This window comes from Sphaeramia orbicularis, chromosome 4 (genome assembly GCF_902148855.1).
Source record: "Sphaeramia orbicularis chromosome 4, fSphaOr1.1, whole genome shotgun sequence".
Lineage (NCBI taxonomy): Eukaryota > Metazoa > Chordata > Actinopteri > Kurtiformes > Apogonidae > Sphaeramia > Sphaeramia orbicularis.
The window spans coordinates 24068505-24090197 of NC_043960.1; the positions used below are offsets into that span (position 1 = coordinate 24068505).

The 21693-nt window shown below is 36.2% G+C and overlaps 1 protein-coding gene across 1 annotated transcript in view; it reads right to left on the reverse strand.

Moving 5' to 3' along the window:
• The window catches only part of naaladl2 (N-acetylated alpha-linked acidic dipeptidase like 2), an 801028-nt gene that overhangs the window by 426657 nt on the left and 352678 nt on the right, over positions 1-21693 (reverse strand). The window contains exon 7 of the mRNA XM_030132744.1: positions 18912-19055. Coding sequence (XP_029988604.1) covers positions 18912-19055 — 144 coding nt within the window. The remainder of the gene's footprint in view (positions 1-18911; positions 19056-21693) is intronic.

Here is a 21693-nt window from a genome sequence, read left to right on the forward strand (position 1 = left end):
CACACATAGGATGAAGATTTTTGCATGATGAATATGTGATTACACTGCTTCTGCTGAAGACATTCTGAGTTCAAATTTTAAGTCACTGCTTCTAATTTAGGTAAAATGTTCCAGAATTACCTGTTTTTACCTAATTCAGATATTTCTCTTCTGGTAGCAACTATTGTTGACCAGTACTATCATACTATTTGGAGTATAATTAATCATATAAAATCAAAACTAATTAGGATAATTATATCTGTGCCAATACTTATCACTTTTTTTTTTTTTACTAACTTAACAAAGTAGGTTCTTTCTTATTTATCAACATGTGTTTTTTTACTTAGTGTTTATTTCTTGATGTATAGTTACCTCTGCCAAGGAGGTTATGTTTTTGTTGGCATTGGTTTGTCTGTTTGTCTGTCTGTCTGTCTGTGTGCAAGATAACTCAAAAAAGTTATGGACAGATTTGGATGACATTTTCAGGAAATGTTGATACTGGCACAAGGAACAAATGATTAAATTTTGGTGGTGATCAGGGGAGGGGGGGGGGGGGGGGGAGTGTCAGCACTGATTTGCCTTGGCAGAGGTCTGCGCTCTCCGAGTGCTTCTAGTTACTTTTGTTTTTATTCAGTCTTTTATGTGTTTGTGTCTGTGTACAGCACCTTGGCCAACTGTGTTGTTTTTAAAGTGCTTGATATATAAAGCTGACCCTGACTTGACTTGACTTCTCTCCTTAAACAAATCTTTTTTTTTTTTGTTCTGTCCTCATGTTGCTACAATTGCATATCACCCAGTTTTTCTTGCACTTGATAATGTTTTTCTTATTGTACTTTCACACTGATGCTTGATTTGATCCTCTCTTTTGTATGTCGCTTTGGATAAAAGCGTCTGCTAAATGTAATGTAATTTGAATTTATGTGCATTTTAGTTATTTTCTATTTTTTTATGACATTAGTTCTAGGTCATGAGGACTAAAAAAAAAAATCATTAAAAAAAAGATAATAATTTACGTCTAAAATATACAGAAACCACAGTAGATGCTAAATTAAAAAGGCATTTATTTTTGCTAAAACTGAAAACAGTCGGAAGGTGAAGATTACTATTCAAGAACAATAACCGTCACGCCACGGTTGAAAGCATCTTCGAGGCAAGAGTGACATGAGATGCACAATCCACCCCCTGCACTGCTGAATCAATTGCTCACATCTGTGGCCACTGTTTTTTTTTTTTTCGAGGTGCTTCACTGATTGCATGACTTGTTTGAGCCACATCGGGTGCATGACAGTGACGAACTGTGTTGTGAGAGTGTGTATGGTTGTTATCTGCGCAATGTGGGAAACGGCAGAAAGCAGTGTTCCACTCAGTGACCAGCTGCTTGGATTTATTGGGGAATAAATGGAAATGGACGGAGCGTACACGTGTACAATGGGGAAAACATGGTGGCAGCTATCCCACCTAAAAAAAAAAAAAAATTGGAAAGGAGGGGGTTGTTGACTGAGTTAACCCACAAAAACCCAGTGCTGCTTTTTTTTTTTTTTGGCAATTCCCAAATTATTTTTTTTCTTTTACCTTTCTGAGGTCATTTATCATTTACTCTAATATTAGGCTCAGTATTTTGCATTTTTAAGTGAAAATCAGGTATTTTCCTACATTTAATGTACTAATTAAATGGTCATTAAAACTCAGATTAAATTTGAGGGTTATTCTATCCAAAACAGAAAAAAAATGAAGAAAAAGACACATTATTATGCAAAATATATCATTAACTGAACATAAAAAAACCATCTCCAACCATTGTCACTGATCAAACTCCATGGGCTTTACTGGTGAATCAGTTTTAACACCATATATTGCAATATTACCATTTGCAATTTGCATTTTTAAAAAGTGAAAATCAGGTATTTTCCTTTATTTAATTCACTGATCGTTTAGAAGTTTATAAAAGCTCAGATTAAAGTTGAAGGTTATTAGGTCAGAAATAGAGAAAACTGAAGAAAATGTGACTTTATCGGCAAATCTATCGTTAAATGAACATTAAACATGTGTCTCCAAACATTGTCACTTATCAAACTCCATGGGTTTTACTGGTGAATCAATGCTGTAGAAGATGACGGTGTTTCCACGTTCACTATGGAGCCTCTGAACGTCCAAATGACCATGAAAGATGACAAACTGTTACAAACTTTGACACCAATTATTACCCCGTCCCCCGAAGGGGAGGTAACGAATATTGTTTTTGGTTCGGTTTGTTTAATTGTTAGCACTCTGCCAGCAAAACTATTGGTTGAATTCATACCAAATTTGGTTTATAGACTGCCAGTGACCCAGAATAGATCTAATTACATTTTGGAAAAAGTAGGTCAAAGTTAAAATTTTTGATAAATTTTTTAAATCTTTTTTTTTCCCCATTTTCTTATAATGGGCGAAATTTCACATGTCTGTAGCAGCAAAACTGTTGGTTGAATTCATACCAAAATGGGTTTAAAGATTGCCAGTGACCCAGAGTAGGCGTCATTACATTTTGGGAAAACTAGGTCAAAGTCTTAATTTTTGTATGATTATTAGTAATCTTTTTTCCCCCCATTTTTAGCTTACCAGCCGATAGGCCGTAAGCTATTGTCGTCATGCGGCATCTGTCGGCGTCTGTTGTCCGTTACAAAAATTTCAATTGTCTTCTTCTCCGAAACTACAATTCCGATTGACTTCAAACTTGGTATACAGCTTCTTTATGATGATGTCAACAAAAGTTAGTGAAATTATTTGGATCCGGATCTGATTCTGGATTTGGTGCGACTTTGAAAAATGCCCCCATTATAAGAGATAGGAAGTGGATTGATACACTAACTCAGTAAATATAAACGATATCCAGTGTAAATTTCTACAGTCCAGCCCTGATGGGGAGATGACCAAAACATAATGTCCACATGCTGATCAGGATCTTCTTCTGGATCCGGGAACTTACGGAAAATTTAACATGGGCTCTTATGGGGAAAAAATTTCAATCGTCTTTTTCTCCCAAACTCCAGTTCTGATTGACTTCAAACTTGGTATACAGCTTCTGTATGATGATGCCAACACAAGGTATTGAAATTATTTCAATCTAGATCAGATTCTGGATTTGGTGCGACTTTGAAAAATCTTCCCATTATAACAGATAAGAAGTGGATTGATCCAATAAATCAGTATCAATGATATGAAGTTGGAATTTGAATTTTTTACAGATCCGATTGGAATATGACCAAAACATGGGCTATTTCTGTAATAGAATAAATACACATAACTGGGTGATAATAAATGGCATCTGGATACATTTCCCAAAGCTTTTAATTTGGCTGGTAAGCTACAGGGCCATTGGTCCTATTTTTTTTTTTAAATAATGGACGAAATTTCACATATCTGTAGCAGCAAAACTGTAAGTTGAATTCATACCAAATTGACTTTATAGATTGTTAGTGATGCAAAATGGATCTCATTACATTTTGGGAACAGTAGGTCAAAGTTCAAAATTATTATGAATTTTTAAAATCCTCCTATTTTCTTATAATGGGTGAAATATGTGCGAGGGGTGGGGTTTGTTATGCCTGGCGCCACTTGTTTACATGTATTGATAGGATTAGCGGATCAACAAGTATTTAACATTTTATATCAGTGAATGATTTTGGTCGTGGATGGATGTTTTGGGTCTTTATGGGTTAAAAATAGAGGAGGGAGGGAGCTGACGGTGGCAGTGTGATGGAGGTCTGTGGCGATGATGCTAAGATAAGAGGGGATTTACGCTCTCGAAAGCCGGAATTAGCCCTTAATACTGTATCTATCTCATGTCTGTGTCTGCTTCGCACACGTACACACTCCAGGTAAGTGCACACTCAGGCGTTCCACCTTAACATGCCAGGGATGAGGTTCCTAGTTTCCCAACAGTGAACCAGCAGCTTACAGGATCAGACCGCAACTGGTAAATCTGACCAAACCTGTGAGATAACAGCAAGATATAACAGACTAACAACGAAGACGAATATAGAGGCTTTGTCTGGAACTACAGTGGATATGTAGCTCTGTCGATTATATTGTCAATGGAAAACTAACTGCACTGGCCTTTATGGAAAACACTAATAAAATGTGCTTTTCTGAAAGTATGTATAATGCAATAGACATATAAGCTCCCTGTAGACAAACAACTACTCATTTTAACCCATAAAGACCCAATGCTACTTCTACTGCAATTATAAAAAATTCTCTCTCTTTAACCTTTCTTAAGTGTTTTATCACCATATATTACAATATTATCCTTTGAGATGTGCATTTTTTAACCCATAAAGACCCAAACAGCCACCACCGACCAAAACCATACTGATCTAAACTGTTTAATCCCTGTTATTCCACTAATTTTATCAATACATGTAAATAATTGGTGTAAAATGCAGTTTGTCATCTTTTCATGGTCATCAGATATGACCCATTTGGACGTTCAGAGGCTCCGTAGTTACCATGGAAACACCATCCTCGTCTATAACATTGACTCACCAGTAAAATCCATGGAGTTTAATAAATGAAAGTGGATGGAGACACATGGCTTATGTTCAGTTAATGATATATTTTGCTGAAAAAGTCACATTTTCTTCAGTTTTTTCTTGTTTTTGATGTAAGAAACTTCAACGTTAATCTGAGGTTTTATGAACATTTTCGTGATCAGCAAATTAAATAATGGAAAATACCAGATTTTGACTGAAAAAATGCAAAATACAGAGGAAATATAATATATTTATATAATAAATGGTGATAAATTATTTAAGAAAGGGTAAATATAGAGAAAAATTCATTTGGGAACTGACACAAAAGTTGCTCTAGGTCTTTATTGGTTAAAGTGAAAATCAGGTATTTTCCTATATTTAATTTACTGATCATGTAGAAGTTCATAAAAGATCAGATTAAAGTTGAGCATTATTAGGTCAGAAAAAGAGAAAACTGAAGAAAATGTGACTTTATCAGCAAATCTATCATTAAATGAACATAAAACAAGTGTCTCCATCCACTGTCATTGATCCAACTCCATGGGTTTTACTGGTGAATCAATGTTGTAGAAAATGACAGTGTTTCCATGGTAACTACGGAGCCTCTGAACGTCCAAATGGGTCATATCTGATGACCATGAAAAGATGACAAACTATTTTACACCAATTATTTACATGTTTTGATAGGATTAGTGGATTGGAAGTTATTAAATATTTTAAATCAGTAGATGATTATGGTTGACAGCAGCTGTTTGGGTCTTTATGGGCTAAGGTGATGAAAAGAATTATTTCTTTTTTTCAGGTGATTATACACAAATGAAAAAGAATTATGAATATTTCTATAAATACATAACCTTTAATCAACTTAAACTATTTGTAATATTTCTACTTCAACCTCCTGAGACACCAGAAAGTAACATTTTTGGATTTTTTTTCCCATTAAATAATTGCATTGAATGGCATAAAGCAACAGTTTTTTTCACACACATTTCTTTTTCTATTTAATTTATTTATGTTTTTTTTTTCCTTTTTTATGGATGTCCTTTGCATTGGACAGTGTTTATTTATTTTTTCTTTTTAAGTAAAGCTGTAAAACCCTTGTCCACTACAGAGGATAAAAACGCATTACTGGATCTCAGGAGGTTAAAACATAAAAAAATCACCTTATATCAAATCTTTTTAACCTTGGGGTCGGGACCCCACGTCACCTGAAATTACTAATAGGGTAGACTGGGGACAATTGTAACACGGGTCATTTGTAACACTTGCAATTGCTCCAATCAGGAACAAGTTAGGACTCACCTGATTCACTCTGCACATGCTCAGTTTAGTCCTTAGTCCACATGGGAAGTTCTAGTGCTGTGAGGCAGGCGCATCAAAATTTGTGAGGGAAAACATTATTTTGTGGTAAGAAAGTAATTATTTTTGCTCAAATTACTTTTATGATTACTTGGCTTGCTTTGTAGTTAGACTCATTAAAGGTATATCATGTTGATTATGTGTCTGTTTAGCTATCTTTCATTCAGTTTATTTGTGGTAATGTTTTAGCTTCTAGCTGTTCGGCAAGGGAGCTCATTACTAATGCACTCAGGGACAGTTGTAACAAACTTGCCTGGGGTAAATTGTAACACTTTCGAAAATGTTACAACTAGAGCCCGACCGATTAATCAGCCGGCCAATTATTCAGGCCGATTATAGTGTATCACTAATTAATCAACATCAGCCAATATGTAGCCGATGTGGCCGATATATTAACTTTTTTTGCTGCGCGGAGATTCTGTCGCTCGCTGCTCCTGTGTGTGTGTGTGTGTGTGTGTGTGTGTGTGTGTGCGTGCTGCCCGGAGAATAAGAGGAACTTTAAAGCGAGTTAGTTTCACTTTCACTCCTGCTCGGACAATGACGCCATCACTCCCCCACACACAATCACATAATCACGGAGCTACCCCCCCTAGCTCACGCGCTCTGATGAGGATGGACTACTAACGCCCCCCCCCCCCCATCTTATGAAGTATTCACCCACCCACACACACACCCATGTCCGTGCACTTCCTGTCTACCTCACAGTTTCATTCTGCCAGCAGACCTGGGTGTTAATAGTGTAGGGGAGACTGGGGACAGTTGCAACACAGGTCAGTTGTAACTCTTGCTATTGCTCCAATCAGGAACAACTTAGGACTCACCTAATTCACTCTGCACATGCTCAGTTTAGTCCTTAGTCCACAAAAGAAGTTGTAGTGCCGTGAGGCAGACGCATCAAAATTTGTGAGTGAAAACATAATTGTGTTTTAAGTCATATTTTTTGCTCTAATTATTTTTGTGATTGCATAGTTTGCATTTGAAAGTTGTGTAAATTATATTTGTGAGATAAAGATTTATGCAACTGTTTATCCACCTGTCCACAATTATCTAATATAAGATTATTATATCCTGTGTAGATCAGTGTTCTTATTTCATAGATTGGCCAATATATCGGTTATCTGCCAATATCGGATATCGGCTGATATGTTGGACATCGGCTTTTTTTTAGCCCCCAATATCGGTATTGGCATTGGCCCCAAAAATCCCATATCAGTCAGGCTCTAGTTACAACTTACGCAAGCTAAAATTCAATTGTTTTTCCAGGATTTCATGACCATGGGAACCCTGCCTCTTTTTTTTTTTTTTAAGTTTTAATGTGCCTAGGTCCCAGAAGAGAAAGACTGACAGGGAGGTGCCCCTCGACATTTTGAAGAGGGCATCCACTGATGTAAAGGTCCATGGAAAGTCAGTCAGATCTGTGGCAAAATTGTACAGCATATGCCATGTCACTCTATATAGATTCTGCAAAGGGAGGAAAAAGTTAGAAGATCAGGGATCAAGTGAACTTCCACGAGTCGGCTAATACTCTGCAACAAAGGTGTTCACTGATGAACAAGAAAACATTTTGACAGAGTATCTGAAAGGTGCTGCTAATGTATACTATGGACTGTGTCCCAGACAGATAAGCACATAAGAACTGGTAAAGGATAAGTCAGGCTGAATTTATGAAAGTTATACTGGTGGCAATATATAAAATACATATTGAATAGGGATATATTTAACATTTTTATATGATTAACATTACAGGTAAGAGAACTTGCACATCAGTTTGCAGAAAAATGTGGCTGCAAACATCCAAAGTCATGGGATGAGACTTCAACTGCTGGTCCAGATTGGTTTTCCAGCTTTATGAAATGAAATCCAACTCTTTCCATTAGTCAGTCAATATCTTAAGTCATTGTTATGGCCCTGATTTTATAATGTTACATTCTACCCCAAGGTATGTTACAACTGACCCCAACTATGGGGTCAACTGTAACATTTCACTCCTTGTGTTTGAGATCAAGTCATGCATTTTCTATTTGTGTTGCACAGACATGTTCAAGGCCATTTATTAGTAGACACTTGAAGCTAGATTCTATAGCAGTTTGAAGACACTAGGCTAAAAGAGCTCAAAGTTAGAGACAGAAATGTCAAAAATGTTACAACTGTCCCCGGTCTCCCCTAATTGATTAACCCTTTGGTATCTGGGTGCGCCTTTTAGGCACACTTTGCACTTTGTTTTAAAAAACTTCATATTATTTTTCACAATTTAAATAAGGCTAGAATTCAAAAGTTGTTCATTTTTGCATGATCTTTAAAATTCTGGCCACCAACTAAAATGTGCACATTGTAAACAAAAGAAAATTACAAGACTAGCATCTGTCTCCCAAGTGTGCCTAAAACACACTATTTCTTCCATTTGATATGTATGATTAGGGCTGACCTTGATTTACAAAAATGAAATCAAAGTAGAGCAGAAAAATAAATCAATATATAATATTTAAAAGTTTGATTTATAGGTGTGCATTTTACGCACACTTGGTGACAGATGCTCGTATTTTTGAACATTTGACCTAGCGCCAAAAATAATAACGCAAATTAACCAGTGTTGGAGTTAATCACTGACATATGCCAGGCTGCAAAAATCAAATAATATGTGATCCACTTTTTATGTAGTATACTGAAAAAAACTTTTTTTTTGTTCTTTGTATCTAAAAAAAATGGTTTGTTTACATTACAAACATGGCATTTAAAGGGTTAAAAAATGTGACAGTTATTGAGTATTTAGTGTTTTTATTTATGGCTCAAGTTGATGAAATAGAAAAAAGTGTAAAAGAATTAAAAACAAACTGTATGAAATTTTTTTTGACATTATTGCACAAGTGTGGCACACTTGGTGCTTAGTAAGGGCCTTGCTGGATAGGATACCGGAGGGTTAAAAAACAAACAAACAAAAAAACATACTAATAAAAAATATATGTTGAGTTGAGAGAGACAGTCACAATACATTGTGGTCGGTTTCAGATGCTGCAGCTCTTTCATAATTCATAGTTTGAGTTCTTGTTTGTTCAGTATTAATTGTCAGCCTTGTAAATCCAAGCTGGACTGACTGTACATATCCTGACCAAGGAAAATAAAATACTCACTTTGTGCAGTAATCTACACCTGGCTTTTCTGCCTCCATCCATAATAATATACATTATATAGACTAAATATTATCTAAAATTAATGTTTATTTGCAATATAGTATAGCAAACTATTACATGATCAAAAACAAATTAATTTTAGCAAAAAAAAAAAAAAAAAAAGTCTTTGTTTTGAATGTCAGGGGTCGCCAGAAATTTGTGATGTTAAAATGGGGTCACGAGCCAAAAAAGGTTGGGAACCACTGCCTTATATTATCATCAGTGTGAAGACCTAACACTTTCAATCGATGTTAATAGTGTCTTTTTTTTTTTTTTTCCAGATATAGCAGTTGGCATGCTGACCTGAAACACTATGCAAGTTCAGTTTGAGAGGAAAGAAAAGTTGAGCTGCTGCCTGGGTAGGTGTGACATAGAGAGAAATAATCCAACCAAGGTTTCTGCTAGATTGAATCAGCAGGAGCAACACTTAACTCTGCTGTGATTAGTTGTTTCGCTACATGGCTGTGATTGGTTCATTAGCTGCTGCTGCACTGAAATATGTGCTAATTCCGCTATAAAAACACATGTAGAGGCACTTAAGCTTCTACAGGCTGCAATATGTCTGATATAACCATACAAATGGTGACATATAGGGAAAAGAAAAAAGTATTAGTACTCTGAAGCAAAAATAAAGAAAAACAAAATGAGTTGTTTGTCTATACTGCTTCTGTTTTTGTTCATTCTGATCCAAACAAACATGTAAAAACTCCAAAATCTCCCACAGAACAAACTATAACGACATGTTAAGGCAATGTTAGTCCTGCAAATCAGTGCATTCGGTGTTAAAACACTGAAGTCCATCTACGAACACTGACTGAATAGCAAAACTATGAACACCACACAAGGGTTAAAGAAAAAAACTTGGATGCATAGAAAACATAAGAGAGAACAGGAATCCCAACAGGACAAATACATGGTTAGATTTTTTTTTCTTAACTCAGCATGTGTTGAAAGTAACATAAATATGAAATATCAGCATAATTATTCTAACATTTTTATGAGGCAAAGACAAACAGTCCCACATATTCTATTTTTGGTGTTTTTGGATGACAGTGACTTGATGTCTGTTTTATTTTGATTTTAGATAGGATTGGACTGGCTTTTGGAAATCAGATTAAAAAGGCAGTACTTAGACAGTACGAACTAGAAAAGCACTCCGCCAAGGCAGATCAGTGCCCCCCCCCCCCCCCCCATCACCACCAAAATTTAATCATTTGTTCCTTGTGCCAGTATCAATATTTCCTGAAATTTTCATCCAAATCTGTCCATAACTTTTTGAAAGATCCAGATCAGTCTTTGCCATTTGATAGAACACCCCGTTGTAAATCCCTGAGTCAAATTGCATGAGATTTGCACAATTCCCCCATATTGTGATTTCCACCATAAATATTAGTCCCATATTTATTTTACCTATATTTTAAGATTCCTTGACCATGAAAACATACCATTAGCAACTGAATTCATAATTATATCCTTATTAGTTCAGTAGTTATTCACGAAAATCACATTTCTCGTAATGGCGGTTTTCTTCTGGATCTAGCTCCTTAAGTATTAAAGCTACATGAAATCCGGTGGCATACTCCCGATGCGGAACTGACTGAGCTACACGATGGCGCTTGTCAGAAATTTCTACCTTTAATATTAAAGGCACAGTAGGCCAAAAAGTAATGCGATACATTTTTCCCCTTTTTTGCCCAGATCTTTGCTACAGTTGCTCAATGCTTAATTTGTAAAGTGGGAGGCACCAGAACGCAGAGGGGGGGGTGGATCCAACAACTCCCAACGGGGGTGGAGGTAATGTGGACAGTCTTAATGTAAAAAAGCTTAACGTAGCTTAATGTCCAAAAACCACGTTCAATCATCACTAAATTTATTTTATTTTAAAAATTCTCTCTCTCTTTCTCTCTCTCTCATATACAAATTGTCAAGACGGAGTGAATGACTGGACTCAAACGCGGCGCTGAAGGGAAAGTGTTTAAATCATCAGAAAAATAAGGCTGAATGCGGACAGCATCCATAATATTGGAGTTTTTGTTTTGATTTTAGGAAAGGTGAAAGTGGGCATGACTAGAGATGTCCACACAAAATTAGATGATAATTGATCACAGTTTACGGACATTAACCTGTGTTAAGATTTTTTACCCCTTAAAGCCTGAACCATTAAATCACTGACAGAAAATTCCAGTTCTTTGAAACTGGAGCCTTTATTGGTCCTTCTGAACCCATTTTTTTCCCCAAATATCAATTTCCATGCATGAGTTTCAATTTTGTATCATATTTGATACATCGGGTCTCAGTACTCAAATACTATTATTTTTGAACAAACAAAAACATAACACAAACATGTCTAAAAAATTGGTAATTCCTTTTCAAAATTGTCTAAGTTCTTCCTCCTTCCTCATTAATGACAATCTTAGTGCCACTGGGAAGGCCTCTGGTGAACGAATTCATCCCCCCTGGTGGATTATCTGTGTATTGCATGTATCTAATTGTATACATCAGGTTTTTCAAGAGAAAAAATATCACACTGATCATGTAGAGGGCTTCAGAACTCATGTATCAAATATGATACGTTTGGTGTTATAGGGTTAAAGCATTTAGACTGTCCCTGCTACATCTGTGTTTTCCTTAAAATTTACCTTAAAATGCATCTGAACAAAAGATATTTGTGTAACTTCGATGGAGAATAAAGATTAACACAACAGATAACAATAAACTTTTTTTTTTCTTCATTTAGGCTAATTAGTTTTTCATAGAGGGGCCAGATCCAATTAAATAGGTGCCAGATCTCGACCTGGCTGGATCCGGCTCAAATTAAGCCCTGATTTTGCTCTATAAGGAGGCATAGTTTCCTTGCAGTGTATGAACACAAACATCTCTGGCGTAGACACTGCAGTATGTAGTGATTTGTGTCCTGTCTAAGGGGGTCCCGAGGGTCTGTGATGTCCTGGCCTGATTCCCTTGTGTTTTTACTGTCTTTGCTTTCAAGGAGGGATTAGGAAATGCCAATCATACAATATCTGTTTTCTTCAGTGCTCCATCTCGGCGGCTCTTACAGTACGAGCTCGTCCCTGCGTCTCTTCTCTCACCTCATTCACAATAGGTTAATTAAGAAGTGCATCTCATTTAGGATGACCTGACCGTGAGGTGCGCTGAAGAGCGAGGTCACATTTCAAGGCAATCAAAACTGGACTGCAATAAAAGTAGTTCAAGTAATTAAACGGCATGAAATAACAAGAGCAAGGACACAGAAGTATAATAAAGAAGGGGATGCAATAAAAGACGGGTTAGAGAGCAGGTCTATGCATACAGTCTCTATGAAAGCTGATGATTTTAAGAGGATAGTATATGTGAGGAGAGGCAGGAAATAAAGAGTAGCATCGTGTATGAGTCACTGACCAGTCTGCAGGTACGTTTAACAGAAAGACTGACCATTAGCTCCGTGTTCCCTTTATTCCACTTGTTCTTTTTTTTTAATCGATACTATACTGATATGAAATATTCTCACTAAAAACAAGTGGAGCCAGGCACAACAAACCCCGCCCTTCACACATATTGTAGCTTATTTTGGCATTGATCCAGCTGATGTCATCATGTCTATGCGTGTGCTGATGTCAGCAGATCAATTGCCTCTATATGTGTGCCAAGTTTGAAGTAAATTGAAAGAAAATTTGTTTTTATAGACATTTGAAATTTCGCCATAGATAGATAGATAGATAGATAGATAGATAGATAGATAGATAGATAGATAGATAGATAGATAGATAGATAGATAGATAGATAGATAGATAGATAGATAGATAGATAGATAGATAGATAGATAGATAGATAGATAGATAGATAGATAGATAGACAGACAGACAGACAGACAGACAGACAGACAGACAGACAGACAGACAGACAGACAGACAGACAGACAGACAGACAGACAGACAGACAGACAGACAGACAGACAGACAGACAGACAGACAGACAGACAGACAGACAGACAGATAGATAGATAGATAGATAGATAGATAGATAGATAGATAGATAGATAGATAGACAGACAGACAGACAGACAGACAGACAGACAGACAGACAGACAGACAGACAGACAGACAGACAGACAGACAGACAGACAGACAGACAGACAGGTAGGTAACGGTACGCATACCGAACCAAACTGTTTCAGTACACACCTGTTCGGTTCGGTACACAGCTGTACCAAAACGGCACAGTATGTTGAGAAAAACAAAAAGGAACGAAAGACATTGTTTGATGCAGAATTTTAAATCCACGCAAGTTTCACACGGACATATTGAAGGACTCACACATTGATCCGAAATACGAAATAGCAGCTGATATAAGGTAAAAAAAAAAACAAGAAATATGATGTCAACCTGGAAGGAAGAGACTGAAGACCCTCCACCATCATTACAGTCCTGTTTGGGATCACTTCAGGTCCCGGTGAAAGACAACGAGGAAAGACACAGTGATAAGACGGATGTTGTTTGGCCCCTAGGAACTACGGTAGTTCTAAAACACTCACACTAGCTCTCTGTTTGTGTCTCTCTCTCACGCACGCTGTATAACAGAGGAATAGAACTCGGAGTTGGCCACTGAAAGTATATAAAAATAAAGTTTCACTTTCGTTTCACGCCAGCGTTAGTTACGTTAGTTATGGACCGGACCGCACCCCCACCTCCCCGGCTCCGACCAAAAAAACAAAACAAAAAAACATCAAACAAACCATCCCCCAGACAAATCGCACCTTGTGCGCGCACACACACACACACACACACACACACACACAAGTACACAAAGTGGCCTAAACAGTTTGTTATCGGTCCTAAAATAAATAATTTGGTTAAGTTTGTTGTCAGTGTTGCTCTTCAGTTTGTTTAAACAGAATACCAGTTTACCCTCCTGTTAATGTACCACTTCATGCTGAATTTTTTTGTTATTTTTATGCAGAATGTGAACTGACAGAACTGTGATTAGATTTTTTTTGTTTGTTCAAAACTACCTGTCAGGGAGAAGTGCAATACTAATGTTTAAAATACATTTAGTAATATTAATAGTTTATTTTATTTTCTATTTGATTTATAGCAGCAGAATTATATTATTCCTGTTTTCCTATATTCTATTGTGTCCAAAAATTGGGGGAAAAATGTTCAAAAATTCATAAATGTATTAAAGAGATTTTGAGGGGTTTTCTTTCTTCCCGTACCGAACCGAAGAAAAAACGAACCGTGGCTGTGAAAACCGAAAACGTACCGAACTGAAAATTTTGTGTACCGTTGATAGATAGATAGATAGATAGATAGATAGATAGATAGATAGATAGATAGATAGATAGATAGATAGATAGATAGATAGATAGATAGATAGATAGATAGATAGATAGATAGATAGATAGATAGATAGATAGATAGATAGATAGATAGATAGATAGATAGATAGATAGATAGATAGATAGATAGATAGATAGATAGATAGATAGATTTACTTTATTAATCCCCTAGGGAAAATACAAAATGCAATCACCACTCCACAAAAATAATCATACCACATCAACAATCAATAAATAAATAAATGCAGAGTATAAGTAGCTAAGAATAAGATAGATTAAAAAGAAAGTAGAATTAAAAGACAAAATGTGTTTTCTACCTATCACATAAAAACATAAAAGCAAAAAAGCATAAAAACATAAACCCCCCCAGGGACAGAGGTGTTCGTGAGCTTCTACCTCCTATATACCCCCACCCAGCTACTCCTCCTCCCACTTAAAGAGTTATACTGTCTTATTGCTCGAGGGACAAATGACTTTGCGTATCTTGCAGTGGAGCAGCTCAGTGAGCGCAGTCTGTCTCTGAACATGCTCTTCTGCTGATTTAAGACACTGCACAGTGGGTGGTTGGCCATTATAAGTAAATGTAGAAAAAATATTCTTAAAAAATTCATAAATAAATTGGTATGTGAGGGGCCCTATAGGCTTCTATGCCATATATGGTATGGAAGCCTCCTAGGTTGTGGGGAATCAATTTCCTTTAAGTGAAACCAGGTGTTCAGGGACATTTCAGGTAAACATCAGATGTATATAAGGGCATGTCACATATAGATCAGGGGACTTTCATATTGGCTGACAGTTCTACAGGTGGACCATGGTGCCCGTTTGATGCTAGATTTATTTTTTTTTTAAATAAAATATTTTTACAAAATCAAGACAATGTCAGTGGAGCCTTCGTCATCATCCTCTTATCTTCATTTTTTGGTAAACACCACCATCTTAAGTGATTTATCTCCATTTATTACAATATTATCCTCTGTATTTTGCTTTTTTTTCCCCAGTAAATATCAGGTATTTTTCTATATATAATTTTCTGATCATGTAGATTATTATAAAAGCTCAGATTAAATTTAATGGTTATTATATCAAAAACAGAAAAAAATGACGAAAAACTGACTGACAACTAAACATAAACCAAGTGTCTCCAATCACTATCATTAATCAAACTCTATGTTCACTATGGAGTCTCTGAATATCCAAATGGATCATATCTGATGACCATGAAAAGATGATATACTGTATTTTACACCAATTATTTACATGTATTGATAGGTTTAGTGGATTAACAGGTATTAAACATTTTTACACCAGTTGATGCTTTTGGTCACTAGTGGCTGTTTGGATCTTTATGGGTTAATCTAAAGTGACATGCAACTTACTTTACTGAAACATTCACCGGAAAACTCTGAAAACCACAGGACTGTATAAAATGATGATTTCATAGCCACATTTCTCAATACATAGTGAGCACAGTCATTATATACTGAAGTCTGAGTTGATGATAATTGCAGTGAACAATATCGTTATCCATTCTGATTACATTACCCCACCACTGTATACGTCTAATAATAGTTTAATTATACTTATTGCATCAGTAAGTAAACATACTAATTGTACTAATTCTCAACTGAACTCCATTTTTCCACATTCAGCATGTAGTGATTATTGTGAACTCTGGCCCAGTCAATAACAAAGACAAATGTACCTTTACAAGTAGAAAGAAGAAAAAGGACAATGAAATGTAATAAGATGATGTGATTAAAAAAGTGCCAGTCAAACAGTGAAAACAATGAGAAAAAAAAAAGATACAATATGTTATTTCTTTTAGTTTCGCCCTACTGTTTTATTGACAGGTGAATGGAGAATGGAAACACTTTCTGTGATCATTTCAAATACAGGGTGACACAAAAAAAAAACGGGAACTTTTTAACAATCCAATAAAACCAAGATGGAAGAAAAATATTTTATTCATAGTAACTGAAACCTTAAACCATGCCTTTTAAGAAACAATGATGGAATTTTCATTTTTTAAAAATTACTTCCTGTAGATGGCGTCCTCCTGTACGAATGCATTCTTGAAATCTGCCGTTGAGATTCCTCATTGACCGCTGCAACATCTCAGCTGGGATACTGTGAATTTCATCCTGAATTCTCTGTTTTAACTCATCCAGAGTTCTTGGTCGAGTCGTGTACACTTTACTCTTGAGATAGCCCCACAAGAAAAAATCACAAACGGAAAAATCTGGCGATCTAGGGGACCAGGGAACGTTACCGAATCTTGAGATCACACGGTTTCCGAACAATTCTCGCACAGCCGCCAATGGTTACTAAAATGGGGGTGTGCTTACTTGCTTGAGGTCACTGTCTCGCAGTGCTGCCACTTGCTCATGTCTGCCAATACGCACTTCAAAAATTCCCGTTTTTTTGGGTAACCATTGGCGGCTGCGAGAATTGTTCGGTAACCGTGTGATCTCAAGATTCGGTAATGTTGTGATGGTGCATGACAACACGGTACTTTAGAAAACTTCCAGTGGGTATGGAAGAGTGTGAGGCCATGACTGTAACTCAGCCATGTTTGCGGGAGATTCCAGGTTATGAACCCAGTGAGTCACCGCACAGTCTGACTAATATGTTAGCGGAGGTAGGCGGTGGTGAGGCTGAAGCTTTTAGACGGAGCAGAGTGATATAAATACAGCAGCTCACATGCAGAGAGCTAAACTCACATTTTAGGTTTGGTATCAGTTATATCACACTTTAAGTGTATTTACCAAATTTAAAAGCCTTTTTGTACATTATGCTACCTACAGTTTAACCCATAAAGACACAATGCTATTTTTGTGTCAGTTCCCAAATGCATTTTTCTCTGTATTTAACCATTTTTAAGTGATTTATCATCATTTATCATAATGTTATCCTCTGTATTTTGCATTTTTCAGTGTAAATCAGGTATTTTCCTATATTTAATTCACTGATCATGTAGATATTCATAAAAGCTCAGATTTAAGTTGGGGTTTATTGAATCAGAAACAGAAAAACAATGAAGAAAAAGTATCTTTTTCAGTCAAATCTATCATTAACTGAATATAAACCCAATGTGTCCATCCACTGTCACTGATCCAACTCTATGGGTTTTACTGGTTAATCAGTGTTGTAGAAGATATCGGTGTTTCCACGGTAACTACAGAGCTTCTCATCATCTGATGACCATGAAAAGATGAATAACTGTATTTTTCCTCAATTATTTATATGTATTGATAGGATTAAAGGCTCACCAGGTATTCAACAGTTTAGATCAGCAGATGGTTTAGGTTGCTGGTGGATGTTTGGGTCTTTATGGGTTAGCATATAAATAAGTAAAAGCAGATCAATATGTGTAATCGATTTTTATTTATACATTTTTTTTTACCTCTTGTGTACCACCACTGTGTATATTACATGTAAGAGACTTTAATTTTTCGCCACTCTGTCCTGTTTTCAGGGACCAGTTTCATAGAAGCACCCATTTCACAAATTCATCCAGATTCGATTGGAGTGGATCCAGACTGGTTTAGAACCTTTAGCGGGCAAGTTTGGGCCCATGGGCCATGTATTTAGTACCTGTGGTATAGAATAATGGAAAAATATACCTGCTGTATATAAATATGGCTTAAGTGGTTTTCCTTTTCATTTCTCCTCATGTTCTACTTTATATTGTTTGAGAAGGATAAGTGACACTGCATTAGTAAGGGACTGATGCAGTGTTTTTCAACCTTGGGGTCGGGACCCCACGTGGGGTCACCTGGAATTCAAATGGGGTCGCCTGAAATTTCTAGTAATTGATAAAAATTAAAAATAAATAAATAAATAAACATACTAATAAAAAATATACGGTGAGTTAACAGAGACAATCCCAATACATTAAAGACAAACTGTGAAGCTGAAACTGAAGCACTGTGGTTCTGTTTATCTTTCAAATGTTCATTGTGGTTGGTTTCAGATGCTGCAGCTCTTTCATAATTCATAGTTTGAGTTCTTGTTTGTTCAGTATTAATTGTCAGCCTTGCAAATCCAAGCTGGACTGACTGTACATATCCTGACCAAGGAAAATAAAATTCTCACTTTGTGCAGTAATCTACACCTGGCTTTTCTGCCTCCGTCCATAATAATATACATTATATAGACTAAATGTCATCTAAAATTAATGTTTATTTGCAACATAGTATAGCAAACTATTACATGATCAAAAACAAATTAATTTTAGCAAAAAAAAAAAAAAAAAAGAAGTCTTTGTTTTGAATGTCTGGGGTCGCCAGAAATTTGTGATGTTAAAATGGGGTCACGAGCCAAAAAAGGCTGGGAACCACTGGACTAATGTGACTAACAGTACATACAGTAATAGGAAGTCAAGTGATGATGATGATGATGATGAGTCTAAATCTGAGGTGATAGCTGGTCAAACACTTCAACTTTTCTCTAACTTTAACTACATGTTCATTGTTAAAACCTGTTGTGCAGCTCAAGGTTGGCTGTTGGATCGCAGATGTTTTACCACTGGTTTTTCCAACTGCTTATCATCAGTCTTACCTGTGTTGGGGGGCATGGCGATAGGCGTACACAGGTCACCTGGGGCTGAGGAAGCAGAGGACAGTAAGGTGCTGGCCAAGAGGGCGGATATGGGCTGAACCAACAGAGATGTCAGACTTCCTGCAGCCTCTTTGGACACACCAACTGTGCAGAAACACAAAGATAGAAGGAGAGAAGAGCAGTTAAGAGGAGTACACGCTTAAAGATAATCGGGCTGTTTTTGTCCCGATTTTCCCCCTTCCCGACCAAGGATGACAAACGCCAAATTATTTTATGTCTTATTAGATGATTCTGTAGTCTGAGGTGTGTTAAGAGTGAGTTTGTCCCGATAGTCAGCTCTGAAACAGGTCAGGGCCGACAATCAAAAATATCTTCATGTGTGTGGAAAGCTGACAACTCCTGACCAAAGTCCTGCAAGGGTTGTTGAGCCGCGTTATGTAATAAATTCCCATTATGTAATAAAAGTTCAAAATGTAATAAGAATGTTACGTCATCTTGTAATAACGCCACATTATGTAATAAGCTGAAGCATTTTGTAATAAATTACGTCAACGCATTACACTGGGTTACAAAAAAATGTTTTTTTCAAGTTGTCTCGGTTTTTTCAACTGAATTAGGACCATTTTGCATCGCTAAATCCAAAAATGACATCTGTTTTTCTCAATCAGGTCAGGTTTTTTTTGCTAATTTGATTGGGAAAAATTTGATCTTCTCACAAAATATAATAATTAATACCAAAATAAGATTGGTAAGCACACTTTATGAAACTTGCGACTTGTGTGGTGGAAAAATTTACTTTTTATGTTTTATACTCTTTTAATATGTTATACTGTTAAGTGCATGCTGAGTCATTGTTATGTGTGATGTTTACCACTCTGTAGCAACCCCGACTTAGGGACGAAGTTCTTACCTTGAGTTAAAACCCAAACACCTAAATGTCTGAATGTGTAGGTAGAGGATGGCGCCTGTACTTCAGATAGGATCCAAGCAAGTTTAGAGTGAAGAGGTCCTCATGACCTCTTCACGGAGCAGAGAAGGAGTAGTATGGGGTGGTACGATGTACGTAAGGAATGACATCATAGTTTGAGGGGGTTGGATTTGGTTCTATATAATCTTTAGTTTTCTCTTGTTTAATCAGACTTCATTTACAGAGCTTTGTCTGTGATTGATTTCTCAATAAATGCATTTATTATTTTAACTCTAACTTTCTCCCTTTTTCTTTGTGTGGGTTATCAGTTGAACGGTAAATTTCCACGACACTTGATTCCTGTTAGGTACAATGGTGTATTCACCGCAGATGTAGCAGAATACGTCAGGCTTATTTTTGCAAGATCTTCTAGTCGAAGCCATTTCATTCACCTGTAATATTAAAAAAAACATTACTCATAAATTGGCAAAAGTAAAATCTTCAGAACTCGTTTATTGCAAGAAATATGAAAGAATTTTGTATCATATGATGTGAAAATGCCCATAAATGTAAGCAAAAATGTCAAAAAGCCAATATGTAGCATAGTTCAGAAAGTTGACCTGATTGAGCAAAATTAATGTGATTTTTGGATTCAGCACACCAAAATTATCCTAAATCAGCTCAAAAAACTTAAACAATAAATTTGTTGGTGACCAGTGTTATATAGTAAATTTTTTCACATTATGTAGTAAGTTATTACAATTTGAGAAATTCATTACAAAATGCACTTGACACATTTTTATAAAAAATAAATAAATAAATAAATAAAAATGTAATAACATGGTTCATTATGTAATAACAATCCAAATTAATAGAATTTCAGAGCAATTTAGAAGAAATTAGTCACAGGAGCTACAGGTAATGGAATCAGAACTTTAACCACACAGTTTAACGATGAAAATAAAAATGTGTCAAGTGCATTTTGTAATAAATTTCTCAAATTGTAATAACTTACTACATAATGCGAAAAAATGTACTACATAATGCATTGAGGTAGTTTATTACAAAAATGCGTCAGTTTATTACATAATGCGGTTTTATTACAAGATGATGTGACATTCTTATTACATTTTAAACTTTTATTACACAATGGGAATTTATTACATAATGCGGCTCAACAAGGGTCCACTTTTCCAAACCTGCACTCGCCCGTACCCGTGTACATTAGACCTGCAACCTGACCCGACCCCTTATTAAACACACTGTCTACACGTAACTCACTTCATTGTCGCCTGAAACACACGCCATCATTAAATCTCTAATACGTGCTGCTCAATGACATCTGTGGGCGGATGTAAACAGACGTGAAACTCAATTCAAAATAAATCCGGATGTAGATCAACCACGGTAAAATTCAACTTTCAACTTCAACTTTATTTATCCTTAGAAAAGGAAGTTCGGTGTGCAGCAGGGGTCATAAACACATAAGCACATACGCAAAAACACATACACAGAAACAGCACCCCCAGATACCACCCCAATAAAATTATAAAATACAGGACAACATACAATGGAGCCACTCCCCTTCCCAACACAGGTAAAAAAAAAAGGTCCAATAGGGCAGTACACAAGTTAATTGCCATATGGCCATGAGCCTTAAAAAATAATCACATAAAAAGATTTTAACCCTTAATAGGTAACCATGGTGCCCCCCACAGCTACAGGTAACCTGGGGTCCAGCTATACCCCAGGTTACCTACGGTGATAAAAACATCTAAAAATGTTATTTCTTAGTCAGTTAAAATACTTTATTGCTTATAGTATGAAAGGATTGCAATGAAACGAAAAAAATATAACAAAATTGTGCTTTATTTT